This window comes from Chiloscyllium punctatum, chromosome 1 (assembly GCF_047496795.1).
Source record: "Chiloscyllium punctatum isolate Juve2018m chromosome 1, sChiPun1.3, whole genome shotgun sequence".
Lineage (NCBI taxonomy): Eukaryota > Metazoa > Chordata > Chondrichthyes > Orectolobiformes > Hemiscylliidae > Chiloscyllium > Chiloscyllium punctatum.
This window is the reverse complement of record NC_092739.1, coordinates 115871670-115891464: the sequence shown is the minus strand read 5'-3', so window position 1 is coordinate 115891464 and position 19795 is coordinate 115871670. Positions and strand designations below refer to the sequence as shown.

Here is a 19795-nt window from a genome sequence, read left to right as displayed (position 1 = left end):
ACTTTGGTGGGAAGAACAGATATACACAGTATTTCTTAAAATAAGAAAGAGGTTGAAAGGTACAAATGTATTTGGGTCCTCTGTCAATAAGTCACTGAAGGATAACATGCAGGTGGAGCAAGCTATGGAGGAAGGTAAATGCAATGTTAATCTTAACTGCTAGAGGATTGGAGCACAGGAGGAAGGAGATCTGCTTCAATTGCATCTGGGCTTGGTTAGACTGCATCTGGAGCACAGTGTTCAATTTTGATTTTGATTTCTCAGGAAAGATATTATTGCATAGAGAGTACAAAGATTTACCAGAGTTGCTCCTGGGATGGCTATCCTGTGAAGACAGATTGGGCAAATTGGGACTTTAATTTCTGGAGTTAAGAGGACTGGGAAATGATTTAATTGAAACCTACAAATTTCTTAGAGGAACAGACAGGGTAGATGTAGGTAAGATGTCTCCTCTAGTTGGAGAGGTCACAACTTAAAAATATGGGGAATAAATCTTATTTGGCATCTGTTTTCAAACTCTAAATATCTTATTTATGTCCTAAAACCATTAAAATCTTCTCAGTTCCCTACTTTTTTTTTGGTTTTGCGTCTTAGTCTTGAAATTACACCTCCTACATCCAGATGCTTTTTGAACTCTCAAAAGAATAACGTGCACAATCTGCAATATTTTGCAGAGGACTTCAAGAAAGTCAATAATTAATTGTACAAAAATGCCTCTTTGAAACCTACATACACATTTACTAATCTTCAATGGAATGCAAGATGCAATAAAATCAAAAGTTCACCTTGTTTGGCATGGATAGCTTCCCGGATTTGGTCTTCAAGGGATTTACAAAAACAGAATTAGATTGAAGTGAAAGCTTGGCTCCAACTTCTTGGGTTTCACTTTTCACCTTTGATTCAGGTCTAATGTTTCCTTCCATTAGCAATCCTAATAAACAGAAATAGTTTGTAGAGATGTGGCAAAGAATAGCAGCAAATTATTAACTTACAACTTTAAAAAATTACGTGCAGCACCTTGGTGATAATCAGCAACACTACATATGCATAATTAGAGATCGAAAATAAAATGTGAAAAGGTAGGCAATTCAAAAAAAAAAGACCTGATCCATCTCAGCCATCTCAAAGCGCCACAATCAAAGCTGCCCGTGAGTGCTCAGTTTGAGTTGTACAGGGGGTAACTCAGTTACTGACCTCCTTACAGCCTTGGTCCAAATGTAAAAAGAGCTGAATTTTAGAGGGAGGGTGCAAGTTACTTCCCTTGACATCAAGGCAACAATTGATTGAGGATGGCACAAGGTGATGCAGCAAAATTGGAATCAAGCAGAAGACTAGTTGGATTCATCATGGAAACTAATGGCTGAATGATATTACCATTTGACTATTAATCCTGAGACCCAGGTAATGTTCTGGGGACCCAGGCTCAAATCCCACCATGGCAATAAAAGAACAAAAATCTGGAATTAAGAATCTACTGATGACCATGAAATCATTGTTGATTGTCAGAAAAACCCACCTGGTTCACAGACGTTATTCAGGGAAGGATATCTGCCATCCTCACCTGGTATGGCCTACAAGTGACTCCAGACTCTCAGCAGTGTGGTTGACTCTCAACTGCCCTCCAAAATGGCCTAAACAAGCCATTCAGTTGTACCAATCACTACAAAGTCTCAAAAAATTGAAACCAGACGGATCACACGGCATCGGCCTAGGCACCGGAAAAGACAATGGCAGAAACAGCCCTGTCAACCCTACGAAGTCCTCCTTCCTAACATCTGGGGTCTACTGTCAAAGTCGAGAGAACTGTCTCAAACTAGTCAAGCAACAGCCTGGACACAGACATACTCACAGAATCGTACCTCACAGACGCTATCCCAGATAGCATCACCATCTCTGGATATGTCTTGTCCCACCGGCAAGACAGACCTGACAGAGGTGGCAGCACAATAGCGTAGAGTCAAGAGGAAGTTGCACTGGGAGTCCTCAACATTGACTCCAGACTCCACGAAGTCTCATGGTTTCAGGTTAAACATTGTATCCTTGCCAGTCTGCTGATTACCACATACTGTCCTCCCTCAGCCAATGAATCAGTACTCCTCCATGTTGAGCAACACTTGGAGGAAGCATAGAGGGTGGCATGGACACAAAATGTACTGTGGATGGGGGATTTCAATGTCATTATCAAGGGTGGCTCTGCAGTAGTAGTAGTACTGATCAAGCTGGTTGGGTCCAAAAGAAAATAGCTACTAGGCCAGTTCTGCAGTAGGTAGTGAGGGAACAAAGAGGGAAAAACATACTTGACCACATACAATCTGCCAGCTGCAGATTCAGCCTCTTTGACACTAATCGGTAAGAGCAACCACTACACATGCCTTGTGGAGATGAAGTCCCATCCTCACATTGAGGATAACTTCCATCACGTTGGGTTAAGTTAAAAATCACACAACACCAGATTATAGTGCAACAGGTTTATTTGGAAGCACTAGCTTTTGAAGTGCTGTTTCTTCATCAGGTGGTTTCTCCACAATCACCTGATGAAGCAGCAGTGCTTTGAAAGCTAGTGCAACAAGTTTATTTGGAAGCACTATAAAACTTGGTGTTGTGTGATTTATAACTTTGTCCACCCCAGTCCAACACCAGCACTTCCAAATCATGTTGGGTGGCACTATCACCATGCTAAATGGGACAGACTTCAAAACAGATCTAGCAAATCAAGACTGGCCATCCGTGCTGCACTGTGGGCCAACAACAGCAGCAAAATTGTACTCCAGCACAATCTGTAACCCCAGGGCTTGGTACATTCCCCCACTCAACCATTACCATCAAGCCAGGGTATCAACCCTAGTACAATGGAGAATGCAGGAGAGCATGCCAGGAGCAGCACCAGGCATACCTGAAGGGGAGATGTCAACCTAGTGAAACCACAAACAGGACTACTTGCGCACCAAACAGTATAAGCAGCAAGTGATAGAGCTAAGTGATACCACAACAAATCAAATCTACCTCTGCAGTCCTGCCACATCTAGTCACGAGTGGTGGTGGACAATTAAACAACTGAAAAGAGGACATTCCACAAATATCCCCATCCTCGATGATGGAAGAGCCTAACACAGCAGTGCAAAAGATAAGGCTGAAGCATTCGCAGCAATCCTCAGCCAAAAGTGCCAAGTGAATTATCCATCTCTGTCTCCTCCAATAGACCCCAGCATTACAAATATCAGTCCTCAGCCAATTCAATTCCCTCCACATGATATCAAGAAACAGTTGGAGACACTGGATACTGCAAAGGCTACAGGCCCTGACTATAGTCCTGAACTTGTCACTCTCCTAGCCAAACTGTTCCAGCACAGTGACAGCACTAGCATCAACCCAACAATGTGGAAAATTGCCCAAGTACATCCTGTACATGAAAATCAGGACAAATCCAACCCAAACAATTACCACTCCCTCAGTCTACTTTTGATCATCAGTAAAAAAAGTAATGGAAGGTGTCATTAACAGTGCAATCGACTAACGTTGATTTTCCTGCCCCTCGGATGCTGACTGACCGGCTGTGCTTTTCCAGCAACACACAACTCTCATCTCCAATATCTGCAGACCTCACTGTCTCCTAGCTGATTTCAACCGTACTGTGAAGCCTCTTCCAAGGATGCCTACCTTGAAGAAGTTCTCCTCCTCTCTCTACAAAGATCTCAATGAGTCTCTCTCTCACTGTCTCAGCTACCTTCTCCCCAGCCCCACCTCCATCCCATTTATCTCTCCGCCCAGAGGGTCCCAGCCTCATTCCTGATGAAGGGGTCCGGCCCGTATCGTCAATTTTTCTCCCCCTCGGATGCTGCCTGACCTGCTGTGCTTTTCCAGCAACACACAATTCGGATCTCCAGCATCTGCAGACCTCACTGTCTCCAGCTACCAAGCAGCTAGTTTTAGTTTCCACCAGGACTACTCAGCTTCTGACTTCATTACAGCCTTGATTCAAATATGGACAGAAGAGTTGAATTCAAGGGGCGAGGCGAAAGTGACAGCCCTTGATATCAAGGTTACATTTGACCAAATGTGGCCTCAAGGTGAGAATGCGTATAGGGTATAAGCAGGCAGAGAAAGGGTTAAGTTGTGAGTTTTGTGAAAAAAACGTTCAGCTGAGCATGACTCAGATCAGATAAGAACTTACAGTTAACAATGGTGTGCTGGAGGCAAGGGAAATAGGTTAACAAGGTGGAAAAGACGTCATTATACACAGAGTCATAGTCGTAAAGATTTAGGGTGTAGGTTTGATATCCAGACGTTTCATTACCTGACTAGGTAACATCATCAGTGGCGACCTCCAAGTGAAGCGAAGCTGTTGTCTCCTGGGGTTGATAGTTGGTATCTAGATCTGTGTGTTTGTTTATGGTGTTGTGGTTGGAGTGCCAGGCCTCTAGGAATTCTCTGCCATGTCTTTGCTTAGCTTGTCCCAGGATAGATGTGTTGTCCCAGTCAAAAGAACGGACAACGGAGAACTACAAACCAGTGCATACAGAAAACCGACAAACACTGACCAAATACTTAACCACACCAGCAGCATCCCAACACACACAAACGGAGCTGTATCAGAACACTATTCCAATGAGCCACATCACACTGCAGCACAGACTAACTTCGGAAAACAGAACCACCTATACAACGTATTCAAGAAGAACGAATATTCAAGAAGTACAGTCCGCAGATTCCTCAAGAACAAACCACAACAAGCAGACCAAAACACAGCCAGAAACCCTAACCACCTTACCATACATCAACGTAGTTTCAGAAATGACAGCCAGACTGAGACCCCACAGAATCCTAGTAGCACACAAACCCACCAACACTCTCAAACAAACAAAAACTAAAACTTAAAACACCCAGTACAATCCATGGACAAAACCAACATCATCTACAAAATTCCATGCAAGGACTGCCACAAACACTACGCAGGATAAACAGGAAGTTAGCCACTAGGAAACACGAATACCAGCTAGCCACAAAACGACACAACCCTCTCTCTCCCTCGCAGCCCTACATACGGATGAAAAAAAAACCACCATTTCGACAGGGACAACATATCTATCCTGGGACAGGCTAAATAAAGACATGCCAGATAAATCCTACAGGTCTGGCACTCCAACCACAACGCCATAAACAAACACATTAGATCTAGATAGCATCTATCAACCCCTCAGAAAACGAACAGGAAATGACATCACCACAAACCCAGGAACCCCATCCAGGACAAACATAAATAGAAAGCAGGAGACAACAGCTTTGCTTCACTTGGAGGTCACCATTGATGATGTTACCTAGCCAGGTAATGAAACGTCTGGATATCAAACCTACAGCTCAGTGAGCAAACCTACACCCTAAACCTCAATCTGAGCTACAAACCTTCAAAAACCTGGCAGTCATAAAGATGTACAGCATGGAAACAGACCCTTCGGTCCAACGCGTCCATGCCAACCAGATATCCCAACCCAATCTAGTCCCACCTGCCAGTGCCTGGCCCATATCCCTCCAAACCCTTCCTATTCATATACCCATCCAAATGCCTCTTAAATGTTGCATTTATACCAGCCTCCACTACATCCTCTGGCAGCTCATTCCATACACGTACCACCCTCTGCGTGAAAAAGTTGCCCTTTTGGTCTCTTTCATATCTTTTCCCCTTTCACCCTAAACCTATGCCCTCTAGTTCTGGACTCCCCGACCCCAGGGAAAACACTTTGCCTATTTACCCTATCCATGCCCCTCAAATTTTGTAAACCTAAAGTCACCCATCAGCCTCCACCACTCCAGGGAAAACAGCCCCAGCCTGTTCAGTCTCTCCCTATAGCTCAAATCCTCCAACCCTGGCAACATCCTTGGAAATCTTTTCTGAACCCTTTCAAGTTTCACAATATCTTTTCGATAGGAAGGAGACCAGACGTGCACGCAATATTCCAACAGTGGCCTAACCAATGTCCTGTATAGCTGCAATATGACCTCCCAATTCCTGTACTCAATGCTCTGACCAATAAAGGAAAGCATACCAAACGCCTTCTTCACTATCCTATCTACATGTCACTACACTTTCCAAGGAGCTATGAACCTGCACTCCAAGGTCTCTTTGTTCAGCAATACTCCCTAGGAGCTTACCATTAAGCGTATAAGTCCAGCTAAGATTTGCTTTCCCAAAATGCAGCACCTCGCATTTATCTGAATTAAACTCCATCTGCCACTTCTCAGCCCATTGGCCCATCTGGTGGAGATCCTGTTATAATCTGAGCTAACCCCCTTTGCTGTCCACTACACCTCCAATGGAAGCATTCAGTATGTAAGGTCAGATAACAAGGAGAAAAAGTATCCATTGTATGAATCCAGTTAACAAGCTTAAGAACATTCATTGTATAACAGTAAAGGACTTGGTCTCTGCTATTGATACTCGTTGATTGTAACGGTTACTCAATTAATATGTATGTCGCCTTATCTGGATGTTCATCCCTGCAAAATTACTATATAGTTCATTGAAAAACTGCTATTCCAAAAGACCATGAACTCACGTCTCTCTGCACAAGGCAATTGTTCTCTTTCCTCTAGGGTCCAGAATAAAGACAAAGGGGTAAAACTATACCTTGTCTGAGCGTTTTGCTTTGACTGAGGAGGGGGAAAACTATGACAAAGGAGCCCTGGCAAAACTGGAGTCAATGGGAATTCAGGGCAAACTTTCAGGAATGGTTAGAGTCAAACCTGACACATAGAAAGATGGCCATTGTTGTTGGAGGTTAGCCATCTCAACTTCAGGACCTCTTCACAGGAGTTCCTGAGGGTAGTGTCCTCGGTCCAATCATCTTCAGCTGCTCAATCAATGACCTTCCCTCCTTAAAAAGGTCAGAAGAAGTGAGGATGTTCACCAATGACTGCACAATATTCAGCACCATTCACAATTGCTCAGATACCACAGCAGTCCATGTCTAATGTAACAAGATCTGGACAATATCCAGGCTTGGACTGACAAGTAGAAAGTAACATTTATGACTATTTCCAATAAAAGACACTCTAACCACCACCCCTTGACATTCAATAGTGTTACCAATAATGAATTCCACCCCCCCACCCCAGCCACTGTCAACATCCTGGGGGTTAGCATTGACCAGAAACTCAACTGGACTCACCACATAAACACAGTGGCTACAAGAGCAGGTCAGACCAGGAATATTGCAGCAAGTAACTCATTCCTGACTCCCCAAAGCCTTCATCTATAAAAAGGCAGAAGTCAGGAGTATGACGGAATACTCCCCACTTGCCTGGATGATTGCAGCTCCAACCACAAGAAGCTTGACACGATCCAGGTCAAAGCAGCCTGCTTGAGTGGCAGCACATCCACAAGCATCCACTCCCTCCACCACTGATGCTCTGCAACAGCTGTGTTTACTACCTACATGATGTACTGAATAAATTCACCAGAGATCCTCAGACAGCACCAAACTGACATTCACTTCCTTTTGATTAACAAGGGCAGCAGATATAAGGAAACACGATCACCTTCAAGTTCCCCTCCAAGCCACTCACCATCTTGACTTGAAAATATATCACTGTTCCTTCACTGTGTCAAAATCCTGGAATTCTCACTCTAATGGCATTGTGGGTCAACCCACAGCAGATGAAATTGCAGCAATTCAAGGCAGCAGCTCACCACTACCTTTTCAAGGGCAACTAGGGATGGGCAAGAAATGCTGGCTAGCCAGCAATGCCCATATATGAATAAAAAAATTCATGCCTTCAACATTCAATTCCCTCATCAGGGTAGCAAATGCATGGGAACATTACTACTTGCAAGGTCCCCAACAAACCACACAATACCCTGACTTGGAACTACACTGCTGGTCATTCACAGTCACTGGTTCAAAATGTTGAAACTCCTTTCCAAATAGCATTATGCGTGTACCAACACTAAATGGAGCAGTCAAAAAAGGTGCTTGGCCACCATCTTCTCAAGGGCAATTACAGATTGATGGCCTAGCCAGCAATGCTTACACCTATGGAAGGATAAAATAAACCATCTCAGTGCAACAGTTAAAAAGTGACATGGATGTGCATCCATTTTGCAAAAAAATCCCATGGCTACAACTGAAATCAAAGGCATCAGCTCACAAGCAATAAAAACAAATTCTAAAATACAAATTAAAACCAAGGCAATAATACATTCTGGAAAAAGGCACTGTTATAATGGAATGCTTTACACCACTCTACTTTAATATTTTTGAAAAGATACTAACGACAAAAATAAGATGATGGCAATGTAACCAAAGAAATTATTTTGCAAAATATCAACATGTATTACTTTGTTGTGGTGTGTTATTTATTTGAAAGCACCCTCAATGCTTAAATAGTTTGCAGAAGCTTTTTCGGGTAGAGAAACAGTGACCTGGAAAGTAATTCACAAAACCATACCTGGCACAAAAACCATGGATTGTTCTTCATCGGACGCTAAAATTTAACACAGTTAAAGAAAGTGAGATGTGCTTGAATGATGTGAGAACTGGACATAGCAAAGATTAAAATACCTGAGACATACTCCAATTATTACAAAAATACCCATACAAATAAAGTTTGATCATTCTGAAGCAGCTACATTTCAGAGAAGAAAAATCCTTTGTCCTTCTTTAGCACTTGTCTTTAAGAATGACACTCCAAAATTATACAAAGTTTCAGTAATCATGCAGCCTGGAAATAATTTTTTCTTCTCAGAATGCTCTAACCTTTTTACAAATTGAAGGAAATAACAACAATTCTGACATGAATTGCAGAAATTGAATCAGATTGCAGCTCTGATCACAATGTACAATTAGAATCACTCCTACCGCCTTCTGAAAAAGGTTGAATAGTACTGAAATGCTCATAAATGAGTAAAAAAACTAAACCAGTCAGCAAGCAAGTTGACAAGCATATCCAAGGATTTCAAACTAAGCCATTTTAGGTTCCACCAGGTAGAGACTGGCAGAAAGAAGTTCATTACCAGTTGCTCACATTTAAGGCTACTCCTAGATGGGTCATCAAGGAATATCAATACATAGCAACTATTAATCAGAAAATCTTCTACCAGTGATAGAATTGGCACTATTAACAACACTACATTTTGTCTCCCCTATGTTACTCCTTTAAAACAGCTATGTTGATTTCACCTGGTCTTCCTCCACATGTTGAGAATCAATTCGGATGACCATCAGAACTATAACAGAATCTAAGAAATGTAAATCTTTTTTCACACATCTTAAATCTAAGCATTTTTGATGTAAGAACCATTTCCCAATTATAAAATGCGTATTATAAAATTCAGTGTCCAAAGGAACCAATAGTTGTAAATGAGTATTTTACTGCCTTCCCGAAACAGGTAATGATAAGATAATACTGCACAATCACATATTCATATACTTTAGAGGGCTGATTGCTGCTACTTTCTGTATTGCGTACTTTCTAACTGCAATGATGAACAGTTATAGGAACAGAAACGTTTTATATAGAATTTTCAATAGCAATATACACAACCAGCTCTCCTCTCTCATGAAGGTCAACTGGATCAAACTGAGAATTATAGAATCCCTACAGTGTGGAAACAGGCCATTTGGCCCAAGTCCACACTGACCCTCCGAAGAGTATCCCACCCAGACCCATTCCCCTACCTTAACTCTATATTCCCCCGATTAATGCACCTAACCAACACACCCCTGAATAATCATGGGCAATTTAACATGGCCAATTCACCTAACCTGCACATCTTTGGATTGTAGGAGGAAACCCACGGAGACACAGGGTGAATGCCTGTGTGGACTTTGCACAGTTGCCAGGGGCTGGAATTGAACCTGGGTCCCTGGCACTGCGACACAGCAGTCCTAACCACAGACACTGCATCGCCCAGTTCTAAGCCTTTAACATGCAAATACAATATATTTATCAGCTTATAGTGAGGAAGGATAATAAATAATTTCAACATTTGTGAATGTGATTGTAACTTGTAGATTGACCTATTAGGTCTCTAATGGGTAAAAACAATGACTGCAGATGCTAGAAACCAGATTCTGGATTAGTGGTGCTGGAAGAGCACAGCAGTTCAGACAGCATCCAAGGAGCTTCGAAATAGATGTTTCGGGCAAAAGCCCTTCATCAGGAATAAAGGCAGTGAGCCTGAAGCGTGGAGAGATAAGCTAGAGGAGGGTGGGGGTGGGGAGAAAGTAGCATAGAGTACAATGGGTGAGTCGGGGTGGGGATGAAGGTGATAGGTCAGGGAGGAGAGGGTGGAGTGGATAGGTGGAAAAGGAGATAAGCAGGTAGGACAAGTCCGGACAAGTCATGGGGATAGTGCTGAGCTGGAAGTTTAGAACTAGGGTGAGGTGGAGGAAGGGGAAATGAGGAAACTGTTGAAGTCCACATTGATGCCCTGGGGTTGAAGTGTTCCGAGGCAGAAGATGAGGCGTTCTTCCTCCAGGCGTCTGGTGGTGAGGGAGCGGCGGTGAAGGAGGCAGAGGACCTCCATGTCCATGTCCTCGGTAGAGTGGGAGGGGGAGTTGAAATGTTGGGCCACTGGGCGGTGTGGTTGATTGGTGCGTGTGTCTCGGAGATGTTCCCTAAAGCCCTCTGCTAGGAGGCGCCCAGTCTCCCCAATGCAGAGGAGACCACATTAGGAGCGACAGATGCAATAAATGATATTGGTGGATGTGCAAGTAAAACTTTGATGGATGTGGAAGGCTCCTTTAGAGCCTTGGATAGAGGTGAGGGAGGTGGTGTGGGTGCAGGTTTTACAGTTCCTGCAGTCGCAGGGGAAAGTGCCAGGATTGGAGGGTGGGTTGTAGGGGGGCGTGGACCTGACCAGGTAGTCACGGAGGGAACGGTCTTTGCGGAAGGCGGAAAGGAGTGGGGAGGGAAATATATCCCTGGTGGTGGGGTCTGTTTGGAGGTGGTGGAAATAAGACCATAAGACATAGGAGTGGAAGTAAGGCCATTCAGCCCATCGAGTCCACTCCGCCACTCAATCATGGCTGCTGGGCACTTCAACTCCACTTACCCGCATTCTCCCCATAGCCCTTAATTCCCCGAGACAACAAAGAATCTATCAATCTCTGCCTTGAAGACATTTAGCGTCCCGGCCTCCACTGCACTCTGCGGCAATGAATTCCACAGGCCCACCACTCTCTGGCTGAAGAAATGTCTCTGCATTTCTGTTCTGAATTTACCCCCTCTAATTCTAAGGCTGTGTCCACAGGTCCTAGTCTCCTCACCTAACGGAAACAATTTCCTAGCATCGGCGGCGGATGATTTGGTTTATGCGAAGGTTGGTAGGGTGGAAGGTGAGCACCAGGGGCGTTCTGTCCTTGTTACGGTTGGAGGGGTGGGGTCTGAGGGCGGAGGTGCGGGATGTAGACGAAATGCATTGGAGGGCATCTTTAACCACGTGGGAAGGGAAATTGCGGTCTCTAAAGAAGGAGGCCATCTGGTGTGTTCTGAGGTGGAACTGGTCCTCCTGGGAGCAGATCCAGCGGAGGCGGAGGAATTGGGAATACAGGATGGCATTTTTGCAAGAGGTAGGGTGGGAAGAGGTGTAATCCAAGTAGCTGTGGGAGTCGGTGGGTTTGTAAAAAATGTCAGTCAGTGTCAAGTTGGTCGTCATTAATGGAGATGGAGGGGTCCAGGAAGGGGAAGGCGTTGTCAGAGATGGTCCAGGTAAATTTAAGGTTAGGGTGGAATGTGTTGGTGAAGTTGATGAATTGCTCAACCTCCTTGCGGGAACACGAGGTGGCGCCAATGCAGTCATCAATGTAGCAGAGGAAGAGGTGGGGAGTGGTGCCGATGTAATTACGGAGGATCGACTGTTCTACGTAGCCAACAAAGAGACAGGCATAGCTGGGGCCCATATGTGTGCCCATGGCTACCCCTTTGGTCTGGAGGAAGTGGTCTCTAACTGATAATCTACACGATTTGTATTACTGTCAGAGAAGGTAAAGTGAAATAACAAAAAGAAAAAAAAAAAACTTACAAACTTATGGACACCCATTCTCAATCTGCAGTGAGATGGCTATCACAGCAGAACTTCACATTGCAATTGCTCAACAACTGTAATCTTCAGCATCAGATTGAAACACTCACTCCTAACTTTTTCACTGCTATAAGGGACCCTTCCCAACAAAGTAACCACAAAGTGGAGCCCTGCATTTTGAATACTGCATCATGCATTCAGCATGTATTGTAATACACGCACATTTTCATAACACCTTCAAGAAAGCCAAAAGCTAACAGAACCACCTGACAGCACCAAGAGCTCCAAACAAGACACAATGCAACCCCTTGGTTCAGCAGCCAGTGCAGCTGGCCGCCTGGAGACAACAAAAACAAACTCTTATTTGCCAGATGGGGAACGGCAGGAGCAGACAAAAATAATCTTGTCCACAACAGTAAGCATACCAACAGATTTAGATATTTACAGCACAGAAGCAAGCTATTCGGTCCATCGTATCAGCAGACGTCAATCATTTGACTTGACTAATCCTATGTGCAGTTCTTGACCATAACCCTTGTGGTTATGGCAAGGCAAATGTATACCCAGTCGACAACATTAGTATTTTCAATAATTTCCTATAATTATTCACTCCTATTGAAGAATCACTTTGTTCAAGTAACTTAAAATACATTTCTGATTATTTTACTAAAAAAATAATTAATAGAATGGAGATGGGGGGATGCACCGTGGCATAATAATAATAATATCACTGAACTAGAAGTAGAGATCCAAACTAATATACTGGGGGCAAAAATTCAAATTCCAAATAGCAGATGGTGCAATTTTAATGTAAATGCGAGCTAGTCTAAAGAAGACTAGGATCTACTGCCAATTATCAAAAAAAAAAACAACCTGGTTCACAAATGTCTTTCAGTACAGGAAAACCTGTTATTCTTACCTAGTCTGATCTTCATGGATTAGTAGCAATGTGGTGGATTCTTAAATACCCTTTGTAATGGCTGAGCAAACCACTCAGTTGCATCAAAACATGACAAAGTCTGAAATGAAATTAAACTGATGTATCACCCAGTATCCTTATTAATGTGTCAGCTTGTGTCAACATTGGGAGATCTGATCCAGTCTAGTCAAACAACATAGATTCTAATATTCATAGAACCATACCTTGTTGACAACGCCCCAATCACCATCATTACTACCACAGTATATCCTACCTCATCAACAGAACAGACTTGTTACAGGTGCTTTTCAGTATAGAGGGAGTTACCCTGCGAGATCAGATTCTAATCATTCTACCACATTAACCTACTATTCCAGTATTTTTTCCAAATCCTGCACCAGCTACCCTGGAGTTCCAATTAAAAACAACACAAAGGAGGTCACTTGGCCTATCAAGTTCATACAAGCTCTTTGGAAATTTAATTCAGTCAATCACACTATCACCAATAACGCCACTCCTCTTCCCATTAGGGAAGCAAGGATAGGCCAGGTAATTAAAGACCTACCTTTATATTGTCTTTCATTATTCTTCCAATGAAAGTACATCACCTCAAATTTCTCCACATTAAATCTCATCTGTACCTGTTGACCCACTCCATCTACTTAATGCCCTCCTCAGTTTATAATTCTCCTAAGTTTAGTGTCATTGGCAAATTTTGAAATTATCCTCTGCACATCAAGATCGAGATTATCCTTACAACCTTTTTTTAATAAGGCCTAGTGTTTGCAATTCTCCAGGAAGCAGGAAAACTGAAATATTATGACCAATGCCTCAACAATTTCTACCCTCACTTCCTTAAAAGTCCTTGGAGATATCTCACCTATTTCTGGTACTTTGTCAACTTTAAGTACGAACAATTGAACCAACACTTGACCTACTCTTGGGAAATAAGGCAGGGCAGGTGACTGAGGTGTCAGTGGGGGCCAGCGACCATAATTTTATTAGATTTAAAATAGGGATGGCAAAGGATAGACCAGATCTAAAAGTTGAAGTTCTAAATTGGATAAAGGCCAATTTTGACAGTATTAGGCAAGAACTTTCAAAAGCTGATGATTGGGGGCAAATGCTCACAGGAAAAAGGGACGGCTGGAAAATGGGAAGCCTTTAGAAATGAGATAACTAAAGTTCATTCCTGTTAGGGTAAAAGGAAAGGCTGGTAGGTATAGGAAATGCTGGATGACTAAAGAAATTGTGGGTTTAGTTAAGAAAAAGGAGGAAGCATATGTCAGGGAGAGACAGAATAGTTGGAGTGAATCCTTAGAAGAGTATAAAGAAAGTAGGAGTATACTTAAGAGGGAAATCAGGAGGGAAAAAAGGAGACATGAGATAGCTTTGGCAAATAGAATTAAGGAGAATTCAAAGGGTTTTTACAAATACAATAAGGACAAAAGGATAACTAGGGAGAGAATAGGGCCCCTCAAAGATCAGCAAGGTGGCCTTTGTGTGGAGCCGCAGAAAATTGTGGGGGGGGGGGGGGGGGGAAAAAGATACCAAATAGTATTTTGCATCCATATTTACTGTGGAAAAAGGATATGGAAGGTATAGACTGCAGGGAAATAGATGGTGACACCTTGCAAAGTGTCCATATTATACAGGAGGAAGTGCTGGATGTCTTGAAACGCATAAAAGTGGATAAATCCCCAGGACCTGATCAGGTGTACCCTAGAACTCCGCAGGAAGCTAGAGAAGTGATTGCTGGGCCTCTTGCTGAGATATTTGTATCATCGATAGTCACAGGTGAGGTGCCGGAAGACTGTAGGTTGGCTAACGTAGTTCCACTGTTTAAGGAGGATGGTAAGGACAAGCCAGGGAACTATAGGCCAGTGAGACGGACCTCAGTGGTGGGCAAGTTGTTGGAGGGAATCCTGAAGGACAGGACGTACATGTATTTGGAAAGGCAAGGACTGATTAGGGATAGTCTACATGACTTTGTGCATGGGAAATCATGTCTCACAAAACTGATTGAGTTTTTTGAAGTAGTAACAAAGAGGATTGATGTGGGCAGAGCAGTAGATGTGATCTATATGGACTTCAGTAAGGCATTTGACAAGGTTCCCCATGGGAGACTGACTAGCAAGGTTAGATACAGGGAGAACTAGCCATTTGGATACAGAACTGGCTCAAAGGTAGAAGACAGAGGGTGGTGGTAGAGGGTTGTTTTTCCAGACTGGAGACCTGTGATCAGTGGAGTGCCACAAAGATCGGTGCTAGGCCCTCTACATTTTGTCATTTACATAAATGATTTGGATGTGAGCATAAGAGATACAGTTAGTAAGTCTGCAGAGGACACCAAAATTGGAGGTGTAGTGGACAGCGAAGATGGTTACCTCAGATTACAACAGGATCTCCACCAGATGGGCCAATGGGCTGAGAAGTGGCAGATGGAATTTAATTCAGATAAATGCGATGTGCTGCATTTTGGGAAAGCAAACCTTAGCAGGACTTATACACTTAATGGTAAGGTCCTAGGGAGTGTTGCTGAACAAAGAGACCTTGGAGTGCAGGTTCATAGCTCCTTGAAAGTAGAGTTGCAGGTAGATAGGATAGTGAGGTGGTGTTTGGTATGCTTTCCTTTATTTGTCAGAGTATTGAGTACAGGAGTGGGGAGGTCATGTTGCAGCTGTACAGGACATTGGTTAGGCCACTGTTAGAATATTGCGTACAATTCTGGTCTCCTTCCTATCAGAAAGATGTTGTGAAACTTGAAAGGATTCAGAAAATATTTACAAGGATGTTGCCAGGGTAGGAAGATTTGAGCTATAGGGAGAGGCTGAACAGGCTGAGGCAGTTTTCCCTAGAGCATTGGAGGCTGAGGGGTGACCTTATAGAGGTTTACAAAATTATGAGGGGCATTGATAGGGTTTTCCCTGGGGTCGGGCAGTCTAGAACTAGAGGGCATAGGTTTAGGGTGAGAGGGGAAAAGATATAAAAGAGACCTAAGGGGCAATGTTTTCACTCAGAGGGTGGTACGAGTATGGAATGCACTGCCAGAGGAAGTGGTGGAGGCTGGTACAATTGCAACATTTAAGAGACATTTGGATGGGTGTATGAATAGAAAGAGTTTGGAGGTATACGGGCTGGGTTCTGGCACATGGGACTAAATTGGGTTGGAACATCTGGTCGGCATGGACAGGTTGAACCGAAGGGTCTGTTTCCACGCTGTACATCTCTATGACTTTCTTCTTACTAATTTTGAACGTTTCTAGTAACAACTTCCTCCTCTGTCAGCATCCTCCTCTTTTGTAGAGTAGATGCAAAGTATTCATTTATCCTCAGCTGCTTCTATTTGTAAATTCCTTTTTAATCTCTGATCAGCTCTACATGTTAAATGCAATTTTTTTTTAAATTCACTTGAGGGATATGGTGTCGTTGAGCCAGCATTTATTGCTCGCCCCTAGGTAGCCTCATGGCGAGCTGTCTTCTTGAATAACTGCAGCCCACGTGCTGTCGGTAGACCTACATTGTCATGAGGGAGGGAATTCCAGGATTTTGACCCAGTGAACATGAAGGAACAGCAATGTATTTCCAAGTCAGGATGACTTGCTTGGTGACAAACTTGAAAGTGGTGATGTTCGCATTTATCTGCCGCCCTTGTTATTAGAACTGCATTCATGAAGGAGAGTAGGCAGTACGCCATCCTGAGTTGTGCCCTGTAGATCATGGACAGGCCTTGAAAAGACAAGAGATGTGTTTCTGGTCAGTAGTAACTCCCAGGATACTGATAATGGGGATTCAGCGATGGTAAGTCAAGTTGTGGTTGGGGGGGGGGGGGTAGCGGAGTGGGGAAGCGAAGGCGATTTGATTGTCTCTTATTAGAGATGGTCTTTGTCTGGCACTTGCAAGACACATAGCTTACTTTGCTTCATAATTCCTCTTTGCTTCTCGTGTTTGTTCAATCCCCCAAACCTTTGATTTTGACTGTTGATTTTCATTTGTACTTTTCGCCTTGCACATGTCATAAGCACAAGCTTTGTTACTATGTTTATTATTTCGATCTCCTTGGTCATCCAGGGAACTCTGCGTTTGTTTATCCTACCTTTCTCATTGGAGGGAATACACTCCAACTGGACCTGAACCATCTTTGAAGGTGATCCACTTTTCTAACTTTCCTACCAACTTCTTGTTTAAATTAATTCTGCTCAATGTCCCCATTAAACTTAACTCTCTGCCAATGGATGTTCTTACTCTGGATTGCTGCATCTCATTCTCCAACGCAATCCTGAACTTTATGATACAGTAATTACTGTCTCCTAAATGATCCCCCACTGACAATTGACCACTTGGGCACCTCATTTCCAAGGAGCATGTTCAACAATGCATCTTTTCCTTGTTGGACATATTGCTCTATGAAACTCACCCAAACAAGCTAGAAACACCCCCCTCACTGCCCTTATACACACACTAGGATGATGGTAGTGTATGGGCAGTTGAAGTAATCTTTTATAACTACATTCTACAATTTTCCTGCACATTTATTCTTCCACATCCACTAGTTGATTGACCATAAATTACACCAAGCAATTTAACTGCACCTTTTTTTTTTATTTTGTACCGCTAGCCACATCGATGCTGTACTTGAACCCTCAGACATCCTATTTCTCCAGCACTACAATGCCCTTCTTAACCCATATTACTACCTCTTCTTTCCTGAATAACCTATACCCAGAATAAGTAACACTCAGTCTTACCCTTCCTTCAGCCAAGTCAGCATCATTACCACAATATTGTAGTTCCAAAAAGGCAAGATGTCTAACTCCCCAACTTTAGTAATTATATTCAGTGCATTTACATGAATGCAGGTTAACTCTGGCTTCACCGATTAACTTAGTGTCTTCTATGCCACTGGTGGCTATATCACGAAGTTTTTTTTCATTCACAGGATGAGGGTATCGCTGGCTAGGCATTTGTCACCCATCCCTAATTGCTCAGAGGGCATTTAAGAGTCTATCACATTTCTGAGGGTCTGGAGTCCCACATAGGTCAGATCAGGTGAAGATAGCAGATTTTTTCCCTAAATGGACATTAGTTTTTCCGACATTCAACAATGTTTTCGTAGTCATCACCTGACTCCTAATTCCAGAGATTTTTAAAATTGAATTCAAATTCCATCTGTCACAGCAGGTCCCTAGACCATTTGGATCTCTGGAATAACAGTCCAACGATAATACCACTACGTCATCACACCCTCCCAAAGTAGTTTATCAGCCCTGGCGTTCTCCTCTGCTATTCTTTTTTGGTTTCCACAACCGTCAGGTTATTTTAAAGTCCTCCCAATGGATCTGCCAAAGTACCCCATAAGGACCGCAGTCCCAGCTCTGTTCAAAAGTAATCTGATTTGTACAGTTGCCATCTTGCCCACGGCCAGCCAGAGTGTCTCAGGAGTCTAAAACCACCCTTCTGCACCATCTTTCCAGCGACATATTCATCTGCCTTATTGCCTAATTTCTGTACTCGCTTGCACGTGGTACTAGGAGTAATCCAGAGATTTACATTTGTGGTCCTGCTTGTCAACTTTCAACCTAGCTCCCTAAATTCTGATTTCTGGATCACATCCTCTTTTCTACCAAAGTCATTGGTACAATTTGGATCACAATCTGTCTGTTCACTCTCCCCCCAGAGAATATTCTGTAGCTTTAAAAAGTATTCTGGTCCAAACGGATATGCTGAAGTCTATCTTCCATTGTTTTGCACAATCAACATGTGAATGTCGAGTGATAGTTTTATGATCCCCTGAACTTTACATTTGAACATGCAAAGTGGGAACAGTCATAGACCATTCAGCCCATCAATCCTCCTCTACCATTCAATAACATCATGCTGACCTGTGTGTTGCAAATTCCACACTTCCATCTATCCTCATACTTCTGTACAACAAAAATCTATCCACCTGTGTTAATTTCTTCTCAACTCCAATCTGAAAGGATGGCCTAATTTTAAAATGTTGCCTCCTTAGTTCTGGACCTGACAAGGAGACATCGTTTCCACATTCACCTTGTCAGGACCCTTCACTGTTCAGGATCTTTCACACATAAATCAAGTCATCCCTCCCTCTAAATTCCAGAAGAAACAAGCTCAGCTTGTCCAACCTATCCTCAAAACAATACACACATTCCAGTTATTTTTCTAATAAATCTCCTCTGAACTGCCTCCAATGAATTTACCTCCTTCCTTAAATAAGGAAACAAAAAATACGCAGTGTTTGAGATGTGATTTCACCAATGCCAATGTTATTGAAGCACAACAGCTTTATATTTATGCTCAATTCCTTCCATAATAAAGGACAGCACCCCATCAGCCTTCCTAATTAGTTGTAGTGCAAATCCCATCTGCACCCCAAATTCCGCAGTCATTCTTAGTTTCAAAAATACAATATTTGCATTCCCCCTGCAGGTGAGCAACTTCACATTTTGTGCATTATACTCCAGCTCACAAATCTTTGCTGACTCAACCTAACTACACCCATTTACAATTACACTACATCTTATTCACCACATAATGTCCCATTCTTCTTAGTGTCATCTGTAAAATTAAACTACGATGCCTTGGCTCCCCTCATTTTGATCACTGATGTAAACGTAAAAGGTTGAGGCACCAGCACAGACTTTTACCAGACTACACTGTCACATCTTATCCATCATACAAAGACACATCAATACATATTGTTTTCTGCCAGCATCCAATTATCTATTCTTGATGATGTTTCTTCCCACACCATAAGCTTTTATTTTACACAAATAACCTTTGATGACCATAAGACATAGGAGTGGAAGTAAGGCCATTCGGCCCATCAAGTCCAC

At 42.9% G+C, this 19795-nt stretch overlaps 1 protein-coding gene across 3 annotated transcripts in view; it reads right to left on the bottom strand.

Moving 5' to 3' along the window:
• kiaa1328 (KIAA1328 ortholog) overlaps positions 1-19795 on the bottom strand; it is a 189484-nt gene that overhangs the window by 160333 nt on the left and 9356 nt on the right. For 2 of the 3 annotated variants that reach the window (XM_072572928.1, XM_072572938.1), the window contains exons 2-3: positions 8443-8478; positions 786-931 (exon numbers count right to left, since the gene is read on the bottom strand). In XM_072572928.1, the coding sequence (XP_072429029.1) occupies positions 786-931; positions 8443-8478 (182 nt within the window). The remainder of the gene's footprint in view (positions 1-785; positions 932-8442; positions 8479-19795) is intronic. The other variant, XM_072572945.1, reaches the window with a different exon arrangement.